The sequence below is a fragment of the Garra rufa genome, unplaced genomic scaffold (genome assembly GCF_049309525.1).
Source record: "Garra rufa unplaced genomic scaffold, GarRuf1.0 hap1_unplaced_367, whole genome shotgun sequence".
NCBI classification, from domain to species: Eukaryota; Metazoa; Chordata; class Actinopteri; order Cypriniformes; family Cyprinidae; genus Garra; species Garra rufa.
This window is the reverse complement of record NW_027394634.1, coordinates 1-14,757: the sequence shown is the minus strand read 5'-3', so window position 1 is coordinate 14,757 and position 14,757 is coordinate 1. Positions and strand designations below refer to the sequence as shown.

General features: G+C 38.2%; 2 protein-coding genes across 2 annotated transcripts; both read left to right on the top strand.

Moving 5' to 3' along the window:
* The first annotated feature begins 6 nt into the window (after positions 1-6).
* Positions 7-2,702, top strand: hikeshi (heat shock protein nuclear import factor hikeshi). Its single transcript, XM_073832942.1, has 5 exons — positions 7-89; positions 608-845; positions 1,131-1,282; positions 2,234-2,352; positions 2,433-2,702. The coding sequence occupies exons 1-5, from the start codon at positions 60-62 to the stop codon at positions 2,485-2,487; spliced, it is 594 nt and encodes a 197-aa protein (XP_073689043.1). The 5' UTR covers positions 7-59; the 3' UTR covers positions 2,488-2,702.
* A 2,578-nt stretch (positions 2,703-5,280) lies between these two features.
* LOC141317133 (coiled-coil domain-containing protein 81-like) lies at positions 5,281-10,249 on the top strand. The gene is made up of 13 exons (XM_073832943.1): positions 5,281-5,557; positions 5,699-5,852; positions 6,072-6,325; positions 6,402-6,546; positions 6,661-6,742; positions 7,560-7,668; positions 7,748-7,894; positions 8,041-8,148; positions 8,228-8,397; positions 8,500-8,578; positions 9,372-9,592; positions 9,791-9,916; positions 10,065-10,249. Exons 1-13 carry the CDS (start codon positions 5,543-5,545, stop codon positions 10,201-10,203), a joined length of 1,749 nt encoding a protein of 582 aa, XP_073689044.1. The 5' UTR covers positions 5,281-5,542; the 3' UTR covers positions 10,204-10,249.
* The last annotated feature ends 4,508 nt before the right edge of the window (positions 10,250-14,757 follow it).

The following is a 14,757-nucleotide window of genomic DNA, read 5'->3' as shown; positions in this document are numbered from 1 at the left end:
CTGTTGAGATCTGCTATCGACTGTGTTTTCTCGAATGTGTTTCTGCAGTAAACGCGGTGATGTTCGGATGTTTAGTCGCCGGTAGATTGGTGAGCAGATTCAGATTCAGATTCAGTCGCATGAATTTAGGCACACACACACACACACACACACACACACACATGTATATATATATATATATACACACACACACACACACCACACACACACACACACACACACACACATGTATATATATATATATATACACACACACACACACACACACACACACACACATGTATATATATATATATATATATACACACACACACACACACACACACAAGAGCTAGTCTGACCAGTTAGCCAAGGGTTAGTAAGCCTTATTTCGCTTTCAAATGAGACTAATGATTTATTTAACCGCCTTAAAAAAGTTATGACCAGTCTTTATTAAAAATCAGAAGATGACAACATGTCACTAGTATATTATGCAACGCCAATAACAATCGCGTTATTACATCCATAATCAGCAGCAGATGTACTGATGCTCCTATTTTATTCTGTCTAAGACTAAACTCTAATTAAACGGCAGATATAGCAGCGATGTTCATCTGCTCTCTTTCAGGTCCAAACGGACGCTCAGCTGGTCTCCAATGATAAATTCGTCTTCAATCTGCCAGACTATGAGAATGTCAATCATGTGGTGGTCTTCATGCTGGGAACAGTGCCCTTTCCAGCCGGCATGGGTGGAGCTGTCTACTTCTCTTTTCCAGATCCTGCTGTGGGACAGGTGTGGCAGCTTTTAGGCTTCATAACCAACGAGAAACCCAGCGCCATATTCAGAATCTCTGGCCTGAAAGCTGGTAAGCCAGTGGAGTAAAATCAGTTATGTAAAGACTGGAAAACAATACACAACTTTTACGGTCACAACAGATTTTAAAACACTAGGGCGACTTCAAGTATCTTGACAGAGGAAAATCACATCAAACTCGCACAAAATTGTGATTCTGTGTTGAGATGAATGACGAGTAGACACAAGTAAAGTCTGTGTCCATCATACAAGTCAAGTCAAAATTTATTTCTACAGCACATTTAAAATGTGTGTGTGTGTATTTGTGTGTGTGTGTGTGTGTGTGTGTGTGTTTCAGGCGAGGGTGGAGCTCATCCGTTCGGCATGATGACTGTCCCTCAGGCTCCGTCAGTGGCTCAAGTTGGAGTTTCGATTGAATCTTTGGATCTGCTTGCACAGCAAACGCCAGTATCTAACTCAACTGTTTCCACAGTGGACTCCTTTACACAGGTAACACACGCCTAAAGACTTTCAGACATATCAGACGTCTTATTGCTACTTAAGAAATTAAATTCAGGGTCTTCAGTCTTTTTAAAGTTGATCTTTTGTTTGTTGTAGGATTAACAATTTTTAGATTACATACCGCACCCTAGTATGTGGAACGTTGTTGTGATTTCTGAGGATAAAATGGGTAATTCATCTCTAAATTTGAAAGACAATTTAAAGTATAAAGTACATATATAAAAGTGAAGGTAATTAAAGGCTTGTAATGACATTTATGAAAATGGATAGTAACTTGGGCCCTCATTTATCAACAGCGCGTTCACACAGATGCGTGCAAAAGAGCAGTTCCACGCAAAGTGTGAGATCTACCAACTTCTACTTATATATATATAGGAATGTCTGTAAATATAAGGACAAAATATAGAACCTTTGAAGTGTTAACTGTAAATATGTCAAATCGTACACTGTGTGTACTATGTATGTATGTATGTATATATTGCATATTGTCAGTCAGTATAAACCTGTAGGTATGTATCTGTCTATGTAAATTGTCCCTGCACTGTCTGGACATCGCTCCCATGAATTTCACTCACCTACTGTAGGCACAGGTGCTGTGGTGATGTGACAGTAAAAGTGATTTGATTTTTGATTTGATAAATGATGTTTCCGTTCGCCTCCGATCGTGCCACTGCATGTTGATATCAGTCGAACTGAAGATGTCCTGTGAAGTCTTTTATTTGCAATTTTCAAATTTATTCCAGACATTGCTTTTTTTGTGGTCACGTGTGGTTTTGCCGATCTTTAAACGTGGATTGAGTGATCAGATCAGATCAGAGACGTGTTCATGTCGGCCGTAGACATCTCCGTGATGTCAGGAACTCTCCTGCGGCTGCTATACAGCTGTTCTGGAGCAAACGTGTTTTTAACTGCTAAACTACAGCGTCGTCCATTTCACAGTTCACGCAGAAGATGCTGGAGAGCCTGTACAACTTCACCTCGTCTTTTGCGCTGTCTCAGTCACAGATGACACCAAACCCATCAGAGATGTTTGTTCCTGCCAGCTCCATCCTCAAATGGTGAGTGATCTTTTGAGGCCAAGCGACATACCAGCAAATGAGTGTTTCTGTTTGGAGTCATTATTCTGCTTTCCTCACAGGTATGAAAACTTTCAGAGGCGAATGATGCAGAATCCAAACTTCTGGAAGACGTGACATACTTGTGTTTTTAACCGTTTGATCCATTGCTTCATGAAGAAGAATATCATTCATTTAATATTCACTTTTCATTTCCATGAAGAGCTTCACCTGGTCAAGGATCTTTTTCTCATCATAAATATTGCCTGGCACACCATTCATTCATTTGCTGAAAATATTTGATATAACGTGCTGAGGTCATAGTCAATAAAATCTTTTGTGGATACATTTTATCAGTCGTGTTTATCTTTTGAAGCAGTTTTACAGAAATGTGTATCTCAAAGTTTCAATGTTTTTACGCATTAGTGACCGCTTTACAAGAAATGAAGCTTTAATGTCTTTAATGTCATCAGTGAGCAGCCAAAGGAAGAAAACCCTCCGTTAGATGTTCAGGAGCCCATCCTCTGGCAGCAAACGAATGTCCAAATGATATTTTCCTCTATGTACTTGTCTTTTATTGAACAGACCAAATGATGCAGTCCTCGAATGCATTAGCTGTGATTATAGTTTGAGAGCATAAGGATAAAGTTGAACAATTTTAGAAGTTCTTTCATGATTGAACTGAATAAAACACTACAAAATAATCAACATTATCATCTAGACCAGGGTTCCTCAAATCTTACCCTGGAGGTCCAATGCGCTGCAGGGTTTAGCTCCAACCCTGATCAAACTCACCTACCTGTGATTCTCTTATGATCCTGAAGACCTTGATTAGCATTCTCAGGTGTGTTTGATTAGGGTCAGAGCTAAACTCTGCAGCCCATTGGACCTCCAGGGTAAGATTTGAGGATCCCTGATCTAGACAGTGTAGATGGCAGATTCCGTTCTATTTCTTTTGAATGTAATTGACATAATCCTGGAGAAATCCGTAAGTAGACAAGTTCATCAGAGTGCTGAAGGTGCTTTAAGATCTTTGTATTAGTCAAAAAATCACACAGAATAACACACGAATAAATGTTAGATTTTAAAGACAAGAACAGGTGAGTTTAGCTAGTTCTGTATGTTAGAATAGTGGTTTCACAGTATTTACTGTAGTAACGTGTGTCAGTATGGTGTGTAGTAATGTGTGAGTATTTACTGTAGTAACGCCGTTGGGAGGCGCATCTATAGCAACAGATTTGCCGACACTAACCCCAACCCAAAGTGACGCGTCTGTACTTTTCCTAAGCGCTTGTTCTAGACCTGTGTGCAGAAATGTTCTGATGAGTGACTGTAAACTAGGGCTGGGCGATATGGCTGAAAACTATATCACGATATCAGTGTTTCATATCGGTCGATATCGATAATTATTGATATTTTTATGACCCATTTAAAATAAGGACCAGGAGAAAAATATATTACACTCAAGCATTTTTATTTTAAACTTAACCTGCCTCTGATCATAATCCCCTCAGTTATTAAGACAGAAATGTCAACAACCATGGAAAACTCAAATAATTAAAATGTAAACATAAGTCTAAAGTCACAATATGCACTTAATTATCTCTTAATCCTCAGTTCAAACCCCATTCATTGTCGATGAAGTGAATGGTCAAGCTAATGTATGGCCCAGAAGTACGGCTTGACCACAGGTCAGAGGTTGTTGCAAAGTACTTGGCTGATAATATTTATTTCTGCACAGATTGCTGGTTGCCAGTAGCCAACATTACTTCTTTCCCGGTACTTTAGCCTATACTTTGTGTAATAACAAAAATATTTATTTAAGTGAAAAAAATAAGTCCAAAACTTTCAACATTTTGAACAATAGGGCCTTACGATTTTTTTTTTTTTTTTTCAGAAATTCTTGTTTTAATTTTTCTGATAATCAAATGAAAGCAAAATCACTGATTTATTTTTAAAAATAAAAATAAACGGAGCTTTACTGTTAAAATTAATACATAGAAGAAAAATTATATTCAGTTAAAAAAAGGTTTAATAATAATAGTATTTTTTCAACAATTAAGTGGTGACTCTTTATTTTAATTTATCATATATATTGTTTTATGTAAATTATTTAAATGTGAACATATAAACACCTACATTATACTGTATAAAGTAATACAAGACTAATATTGTTCTGTTACATGTTAAACCGTACTTTTATTTTGACAGGTTGCCGTGAAGTTTCAGTGTGTAATACAGTATGAATGATGCTAGTTTCACTAATGAAACGGTAAAATTGACAAAAAGTGACACTCACAGCAGCTTTGGAGATGTATTTATTGGAGTTTGTCTGTTCATGTGAGATGCAAAGGCCAAAAATTAGCGGGAGCGTCACGTGTGCAGTATGCGTGTAGTGAAAATAAAACGCGTCTCCTCCATTCATACACATAGAGGCAAACGGAACATGCAGGATTCTTATTGAAACGGTCTTTTTGCATTTCAGTTTTCACAGACACTAGTCCATATCGCGATCTGAATTAATTAACAGACCAACTGTTGATTTATTGGTCCAAAAATCGACGAATTCCGCGGCATTCCCCCTATAGTAAAGTCCGTTTTTATGAATGGAGTCCGCGATCCCGTCTGTGAGGAGACATTGTAAACGCGCGATCATGTAGAGACAGAAATGACATGCCGTCGTGTAAATAAGATTAATAACATAAGGCTATTTAGTTTGTTTAATACAACAACAAGGACCCGTTCTGTAGGAAAGATAACCTTAACTTCTATTGTGATCTGGCGCTATGAACTGAACGTTAAAGGGGGGCTGGGCGGGCCGACGAAGAATACAAAATATCGAACGTTTTATCGAACACATTTTTTATTGATATCGATCTCTTGTCTATCGCGATATATATCGTTATCGTTTTATCGCCCAGCCCTACTGTAAACTGAAGTGTTTTCCTGCAGCTTCTGTCATGCCCCACATTACAGTGTCTGAATATGAGCGCAATCATCTGTCGACTCTCTCCAGACTTTCTGACGACGGTAAGTGACTGATCAGAACTACTGGATTAACCCGAACTAATGTCTGAGATACAAACACAGGTCTGCGTCGAGCAAGACAGACATATTTCTCGCGTTTTTGTGTTTTCATTCCACAGATATCCATCATATTTGGTCGTGCGTGTCGTGTTTTATTGAGAAACAGATGCTGATGAGGAAGGTACGAACGAACTCAGTCCGAGTAATGAGAGTTCCTTTGTTTCTTCTTTTCCTCATCTCTTCATTGTTTTTATGTTTATGGACGTGAATCACAGTTGATTGCGGAATCCTCATGACATGAGGTTATGGTGGTGTGTTTTAGGGAGTTTATATCTTCGGTTTGGGGACTTTCACATTCTGCCAGCAGAAACTCAACCTCGGGAAGAAACATATTCTCATACAGAGACCCATTTTCATCTTGTCAGAGAAACTCTCTCAGTATTACGGATTTCAACAGATCAAACCACAGGCTACAGGTAGGAACAATAATTGCTGTTTATTTATGCATATTAAGTGCAGCTCGTAGGTAGACACTAGACTGCACAGAAGTTGGCCATTGTTGTCTGAATGTGACCCTGCTACTCCATCTGACTGGAAGGTTTCTTAGATGTGTCCAAATGTTTGACAATGAGCTCAGATGTCATGAAGCAGCCGTTATCATCTGGTGGATGGTCTTCTTTGTCGTGTCTGGTCAGATGTTCCGGTGGTGCCGCTCAACTTCTCGGCTCTGAGCGCAGAGGGCCCTCATGATCGAGACACAGTGGAGGGATGTGTGCGAGAAACTCTTCATCTGCTGCTCCGCTCCGCGTCGACGCCACAGTCTGTCTTTCATGTTTTTCCTGGGATCGGAGTTCTGACTTTCCACCAAAGCCGAGTCAAAATGATGTTCTACCCTGACTTTATCTCAGCCTTAGACAGCACCGGGAAACTTTCATCAGCTTTAATCAAAGTGAGTCACAGTGACCGAGACTGCAGTATGTTTGAACCTGGTGGAATCAGTTTAATTATACTCTGTTGATTTGCAGAGACCGGAAACGAATAACTCCAGAGTATCAGAGAGACGCTGCAACGTGCCACGACCTGCGACCTTCAGCGGCCTCACGCTTCCCAGAATATCTGCAGGAGAACCTCTGAGAAAAGAGCCACAGACTCGTGACGATGATGGCTGGGGTTTGTAATAATCATGTAAACAGAGTAAATTAAGGACAACAGAACAAATATGGTAGTTATGTAGAGCGTCACTGTAACCACTGTTAGACTCTTATCTAATTATATCCGCAACAGAGAATCGTCAGCCGGCGGACGGAGCGACTGCGACTGACCTCACGGACGGACTGGAGGACGAATGTCCATCAAACGCTGTCAGGTAGGTTTCAACAGATGATGATGAAGATTCAGCTGGTTCAACATCATCATGATGATCAAATGATATTTCATCATCATCATCATAATTGTATCCACTGAATTAAAAGTAGTAGTAGAAAGTACATTCCTTATCACTACAGAAATAGTCCAGAATTAGTTAATAGTTCTATGGGGAAACCTATGCATTTCCAGACAGATTCGTCTCTTTCCTCATGGGGTGATTTGTGTTCATTCAGAGCTGCATCATGAGTGATGACAGAAAGGCGTTCAGATATATATCGCATGACGAACCCTCTCAAAGATGCTCAGAATAGAGGCGTTATGTTACCGTGAGCGTCGCGTGTGGCCGTGGTGTTCGGATGTCATCAGACCATTGGAGTCAGAAAGCCCTCCGGCTCTGAAGGAGAAAGTTGTGTTTAGTTGTGACGTAAGACCAGTTTGTCCGGCTGAAATGTGAGCTGTAACCAGCAGAGCTGTCAGCACTGTTCATCTCTCAGTAGAGACACATTAAACATGCAAACGCCCCTCGCAGCGCCGCGTGTGTCTGAATAGATTGAGCTACAGATTTGGGTTCATTAATGAATGTTTACTTTATTTGGCCTGGCAGTCTTATGGTAAAAGTAACCCACTATATCATAAATAACATGTTACTGTAACAACTGTGGACTTATTTAACTGTATCAGACAGACTGTTTAAAGTATCTGCTGCTCTGTTCCTGCTTCTTCAACATTTCCTGTTTGTAATTATTTCTAAATGAAGAATACCTGAGGGTTAGATAATCAGGACAAATCTGAGACTTTCTCTGTCACAAACACAGAAACGCAGAGGTCTCTCGGCCACCAGGCGGCGCTCTGGACATCGTGACAGTAAACAGAAGTGCTGCAGATGCGAGTCTGATGAGTTGTGAGCACAGACGGGCCGGACAGGTGAGCCTTCATCACGTTTGTTTGCTCATCATCAGATCAGGTCTGGTCGTGTTGAGACGTGGATCTGTGTGCGTCGCAGGAGTTGTGTTACGTCTGCATGCAGCGAGCGCAGAGAAACGTTCCTCTGTACCAGTCGGATGAGACGAGGAGAGCCGAGCGCGAACAAGAGAGACTGTTGATGCTTCGTGAGCACCAGAAAGATCTGCAGTACTTCCAAAAACAAGAGGTGCCTAAACTCACAATCATTTCAGTAAGAATCACATTAAACTACTTTACAACTGCGCCCAACCTGACAGAAGACACGGTGAGCGCAGCACATGCGAAGGTTAGCGCGATAGGTGCATTGATCAGGTGTGTTTCCGTCACTGACAGATGGACGAACGGAGGAAGCGGGAGGACGGTCAGAGGGTGGCGGCGTTTAATCTGGGCGTCGCAGAAGCTCAGAGACGCAGGAAGGCGCAGACATCCAGCCAATCACACGTGAGTCCAAACGCGCCGTTCAGGCCGTCAGCTCAATCTGTGTGCTGTTTTTCTGGTCATGTGACCCCTGGGCTTTTAGGGATCGTATATCTTTGCGGGTCGACCCCTCACCGCAGACCGTCAGCCGCAGCGGAGAAGCTACGTCCAGGAGCTGATGCAGGAAGCTGCCAGACGCAGACAGATGCAGACGCAAACGCAGCAGGAACAACGGCGACTCGACAAACTCCATCCGCTGCAGCTTTCTGAAGAGTGAGCATGTTTGCTTCCTGTGTGTCTTCATCGCAGCGCTCTGTGAACGTGTGATTTAAGATGATGTGATTGTTTGTGCTTGTTCTGTGATGTTTGCATCAGGATCGCCTTAAAACGATCTCAGCAGCTCCATGAGAAACAAGAGATGGCCACGAAGTACCGAAAGGCACTTGAAGCTCAAGTGAGTGACTTTAGTTTGTTTCCTGTTGAGTGCAGATGAGATTTTGCTTTAGAGACCAGGATCAAGCTTTTTTCCACACGGTTTTGATTCTGACCATCCGTTTTTATTTTTTGATTGAATGATTTGAATGTTTTTTCAAAGCAGCTTTACAGAAAATTGTGTTGTAATGTTTTAAAGCCCTCAGCGAGAAATAACAGGATATTTAGATGAGAGGGAGAAAAAAGTAACCCGATTCATCTGGAGAAGCCCGTCCTCCTCTGGGTCAATGTACTTGTCTAAATATGATGTACTCACATATAGTCTGTGTATTACAAGTCATGATTGCGTGTTAAGTGTGTTTGGTGGTAAGGATAATGTCAGTGAGCAACACTGACTACCAACTATCCCCCCAATCGCTTCGCACGCGTCACATAGAAACATCCAGCAAGAAGCTCAGCAGCCCTCATGTACAAAATCCTCAAACAACAACAGACCTCATACCTTTATCCATTCCGTTAGAAATGCTCACAGGTGTTTGTCGCTTTCCCCTAATGAGACGTAAGGAACCACTGTCACCCATATCCTTGCCTCAAACGAAGGGCTTACAGAGGCATGCTGTTAATGCGGTGAATGACAGTAACTTGTGCATCTCTGTAGTTCTAACGGTAAGATGTCAGGGTTTGAGTCCATCAACGGATAAAACGCATGACAGCTGTTTCTAACAAAAACTTTCGAGTGTTTTAGTCTGTCTGATTTTGTCATAAACAGTAATATATGTCCTGATCTTTATGTTTTTCCATTTGTTTGCATTTAGATAGATCACCGCCGTTCAGAAATCTCTCAGCGTATTGATGCGCAGCCCGTGTTTGGACTCTTGGACAACAATCCGGCAGCTTTAGCGGAGCAGAGACGGAGAGCGCAGAACATCTCTGAAGAACTGAAAAATACAGCCAATGACAGGAGGAGAGAAATGCTGGAGAAACGCTTGAATGAGCAGAAGACAGAAAGAGAAATAATGCAGAGAGACCACAAAGAGTGAGTAACAAAACCCGATAATGACGACGTCTCTGAAAAACCAGCACATAAAGAAGGGTACCAACTCTGAAGAGAAGAATTAGTTCTTATCATTTGTGTGCGATATGTGTCTCAGAACTGCACCACAGTCGGTTTGTTTGATGGGTTAGATTGGAATGGGTTAACGCCTCTTTCGTTGTCCTGACCGAATGTTTGCAGGCTGTTAGAAGAGCGAATCCGTCACCGCGAGAAGCTGCGACTCCTGCGTGCCGCGTGCGAGGAGAACTGGCAGCGCAGCGCCGACCTGAAACGCCAGCGAGACCAAGAGGAACTGAACACCAGGAGGTACGAGGAGCAAACGGATAATGAGTTAAATAATGGATGAATGATTGACTGCAAGAATGAGAGAAACACAGAGATGTAATGAGCAATCACAGGACATCAGAGTCAGAGTTTGTGTAATCGTGGTAATGTTGTCTGCTGTTTCCTTCAGCTTTGGTGGTCAAACTCTGACGGACCAACTTGGGAAATATAAGCGATGCAGTCGATGCAAACGCAACACCGCCAACTGCGGCGACACCAACATCTTCAGAGACACGAATTATGTGGCCGGAGCTCGATTAATGCTGTAGACCTCGCATTTCAACCCAAATCATAAAGATAAGCTGAATAACTTGACCAGTGTATGTTTTTATGAACTATGTGAGCATTACATGTATCTGTTTAACAAATAAAATGAACCATTGTATTTGACCACAAACATACAGTAACTGACCACACGTCTCTGGAAAAACACAGAGGAACATCCTCATCCACACGCAGCACAGTTACAGAAAACGGAGACCTTCTGCCGTGGCATCATTTACACAGAGATGAAACACGTCGTGTTTATTCTTCAGCGCTGATCTCATAACAGCTGCATTTCAACACTTTCAACATCAATGAAGATGAAGAATGTGACGCGAACGTGCAGATCCAGACTTTGTTCTTATCTCAAGTTTGGAGTAGAACTTTCATTGCGCCATCAGCTGTAGAACACGATATTGAGATATTTTGACATTTGTAGGTCTGTGAGTTGTTACACAAGAGAGGAAAAACTTTGTTCTCTGTTTCTCAGAAAATTAATTATTTGAAAAGAGTTTTCTGCATGTGATCAAACTATTTGCAATGATTTAAACTATTATAGTTTCTTATTTTACACACAGAATATGTCTGTTGAGAGCCGTCAGTGCAGCAAAGGCAGAAACAGACACCAGGTGGGGCTTCGATGTCAAAAACACAACTGGCCCCATATTGTCTTCTGCTTTGACGCCCAAAACCACATCAGAGCGTCAGTCTCCTACAGTGATCGAGACATTTACACTCCAAAACAGAAATCTGTACCTGCTCATGACCCACTGTCTGCTTCACACACCTGCCTCTGATCCTAACACAGACCTCGATTATCTGCTTCAGATGTTTGATAAGGTCTGGATCTGAACTCTGCAGGGCTGAAGAGATCTGAATGAGTCTTATCAACATATCATCAATGGAAAACAATGGCTGATAAACTAAACTTACACCATTTTGTCAAGTCGGTTTCATTTCTATAGCACTTTATGCAGTGCAAATAGTTTTAAAGTAACAAAAACTTTTCAGTACATATATAGGAAATTCATTAGGTCACTTCTGATGATTTCTAAACATGTAAACTGTAATATTAGTCACATTTGGCACAGCGAGCGTGCTGTTAAACGTAAAACTCTGTAAGATGTTAGTATAAAAGAAAAAACCTTGGGAAGAACCATGCTGGGTTAGGGTTTCTGTACTACATGATCTGATGGTTAGGTTAGTACTAGTTTAGATGTGTGAGGTCTATCTCGTATGTCTGCTGAGGTTCATGTAGATGGAATGTCTTGTTGTCAAAGTCCCTCCTGTTTTCATCACAGATCAGCAAAGTGATGCACAAAATGTTTGTCCGCTAACGCAGACACAAACACAGTTAACATTCATTCAGAGCTTCCTTCTTGACTCCACATTTCCATCTACAGTCTGAAAATAACAACAAAAGAAAGCATTATTATAATTTTTTTTTTTTTCGCTTCTGGAACACATTTAATGAGATGATGTCATGTTTGAATAGTTCCAAATGGCATGAAACACTCATTAATATACATATTAACATACCCTTTAGTAAGATGAAGCACTCATTGACATTTCTTCTCTTGATCACATATGACACCGAATGAATGGCTGTTCTCTTTTTAATGTTGTAATTTCATTAAAATGTAATCATTTGTGAGATTTTGACAGCCAAAACACTTAATTTTGTGTCTCTGGAAAACAGTGATAAATGACAATATATTCAATTTCAACGTTTTTTGTTTTGTTAATGAAGGATCTGTGCCCAGGTGAAAAAAAATATACTTAAATGCAATTAAAATACACTTAAATACCCGCAAATACATTTTTAGTACATTGTTTTTTTTGTGTGTTAAATAAAAGTTTGATGGTTATACACTATAAATATACTAATTAAAAGTATGTTTATATTTCAGTAGGACTTTAGTACACTTGACAAAAGTATACTAAATACCAGTAATACTTAAGTAAATTTTTAGTGTACTACAATAAAGTACACTACAGAAAAAACATCCAAAAGAGTTTTATTAGTGTGTTTTTCAAAAGTGTGCTTTAAATGCTTTAAACATTAGTTGATTTTTAGTACACTGTTTACATACTAATCTTGAGTTTAAAATAAGTTAATATATAAAAAATCTATTAGTAATGTATTGTAGTAGAAGTACATTTTCTCAAAAGTTGTACTTAAGTACACTTAATATGAATGCATTATTATCACTAACACTTAAATTGATTTTGAGTGTGGTAATTTTAAGTTTACATTAAATTGATTTTATTAAAAATCTATTAGTAATGTACTGTAGTAGAAGTACATTTTCTCAAAAGTTGTACTAAAGTACACTTAATGTGAATGCATTATTATCACTAACACTTAAATTGATTTTGAGTGTGGTAATTTTAAGTTTACATTAAATTGATTTTATTAAAAATCTATTAGTAATGTATTGTAGTAGAAGTACATTTTCCCAAAAGTTGTACTTCAGTACACTTAATGTGAATGCATTATTATCACTAACACTTAAATTGATTTTGAGTGTGGTAATTTTAAGTTTACATTAAATTGATTTTATTAAAAATCTATTAGTAATGTATTGTAGTAGAAGTACATTTTCCCAAAAGTTGTACTTAAGTACACTTAATGTGAATGCATTATTAGCACTAACACTTAAACTAATTTTGAGTGTGGTAATTTTAAGTTTACATTAAATTGATTTTATTAAAAATCTATTAGTAATGTACTGTAGTAGAAGTACATTTTCCCAAAAGTTGTACTTAAGTACACTTAATATGAATGCATTATTAGCACTAACACTTAAATTGATTTTGAGTGTGGTAATTTTAAGTTTACATTAAATTGATTTTATTAAAAATCTATTAGTAATGTATTGTAGTAGAAGTACATTTTCCCAAAAGTTGTACTTCAGTACACTTAATATGAATGCATTATTATCACTAACACTTAAATTGATTTTGAGTGTGGTAATTTTAAGTTTACATTAAATTGATTTTATTAAAAATCTATTAGTAATGTACTGTAGTAGAAGTACATTTTCCCAAAAGTTGTACTTCAGTACACTTAATATGAATGCATTATTAGCACTAACACTTAAATTGATTTTGAGTGTGGTAATTTTAAGTTATATTAAATTGATTTTATTAAAAATCTATTAGTAATGTATTGTAGTAGAAGTACATTTTCCCAAAAGTTGTACTTCAGTACACTTAATATGAATGCATTATTAGCACTAACACTTAAACTGATTTTGAGTGTGGTGATTCTCCCAGGTTAAAAAAAAGTGCACTAAAATACACGTTATTTAAGTATACTTAGTACACTTTTCAGTAATGTACTAAAAGTGCTCTATTTTCGCACACTAATTTTGTACTTATTGTACTAAAAAATAGTATTAAGTATATGTTAAGATAAACTTAATACCATCTAAGTGTACTCAACTGTGCTATTTTGAGACACCATGAAATTGAACTAAAATGTGCTTTTAACATACTATATCTGTATTTTAAAAATATATTTAGTTACAACTAGAAATACACTTGAACCCTACTTTTGAACATTTATAAATATATTTATGACTAATTTAAAGTATAGCAATAATATATTAAAAGAATATACAAAGTGTGAAAAAAGTGTGCTAAAATACAATTTAAGTACACTTAGTGCACTTCCCTAATGTACTTAAAGTGCTCTATTTTCGGCCACTAATTTTGTACTTAATATACTAAAAGTTATTCTTAAGTACTCCTTAAGATAAACTTAAAATCATCTAAGTGTACTCAACTGTGCTATTTTGAGACACCATGAAGATGAACTAAAATGTGCTTTTAACATACTATCTCAGCATTTCCAAAAAATGTATTTTGTTACCACTTCTAATAGGATTGAAACATATTTCATAAACCTTTAAATATACTAATTATACATAAAAAAATAAACTTACTGATTATTTAAAATACATGAATAATATATAACAAATGTATACAAAGCGTATTTATAATGTATTGCCCAGATATTTTTATCAATAAAAAATACACTTGTTGATTATTTAAAATACATAAATATATAACAAATGTATGCAAGGCGTATTTATAATGTATTTCCCACATATTTTTATTACAAAAAAAATACACTTCTTAATTATTTAAAATACATGAATAATATATGATAAATGTATACAAAGTGTATGTCACGCCCTTGGACTGTTTGTCTTGGTTTTCCCAGTGTTTTCCCCCATTGGACTGTCTGTTTGGTTTCTCCCATGCCCTTTTTTGGTCTTCCTGCTCATTAGTGTGATCCCCTCCACCTGTTGCTGTAATTATCTCCCCTTTATAAGTTTGTTTGATTTCCTTGTTTCTTTGTCCGGCTACAAGCGTTACACCTATGTTCCTTCGTTGTGTGCGCGTCTTCTCCCGCCATTCCTGTCTATTGTTACTCTGCCTGAGGATTTATTGAAGACTTTTTATTGAAGACGTTATTTTTTGCTTTCCTACACGTTTCGTGACAACGTATTTATAATGTATTGCCCATACATTTTTATTCATTATAATAC

Excerpts from the sequence above, each read along its gene's own strand:
- LOC141317133 (XM_073832943.1), top strand. Across the intron at positions 9,593-9,790 it reads ATGCAGAGAGACCACAAAGA|GCTGTTAGAAGAGCGAATCC; the intron begins GTGAGTAACAAA and ends GAATGTTTGCAG. Across the intron at positions 9,917-10,064 it reads GAGGAACTGAACACCAGGAG|CTTTGGTGGTCAAACTCTGA; the intron begins GTACGAGGAGCA and ends TGTTTCCTTCAG.
- hikeshi (XM_073832942.1), top strand. The coding sequence starts at position 60 with ATGTTCGGATGTTTAGTCGCCGGTAGATTG. Across the intron at positions 90-607 it reads GTTTAGTCGCCGGTAGATTG|GTCCAAACGGACGCTCAGCT; the intron begins GTGAGCAGATTC and ends GCTCTCTTTCAG. Across the intron at positions 846-1,130 it reads AATCTCTGGCCTGAAAGCTG|GCGAGGGTGGAGCTCATCCG; the intron begins GTAAGCCAGTGG and ends TGTGTGTTTCAG.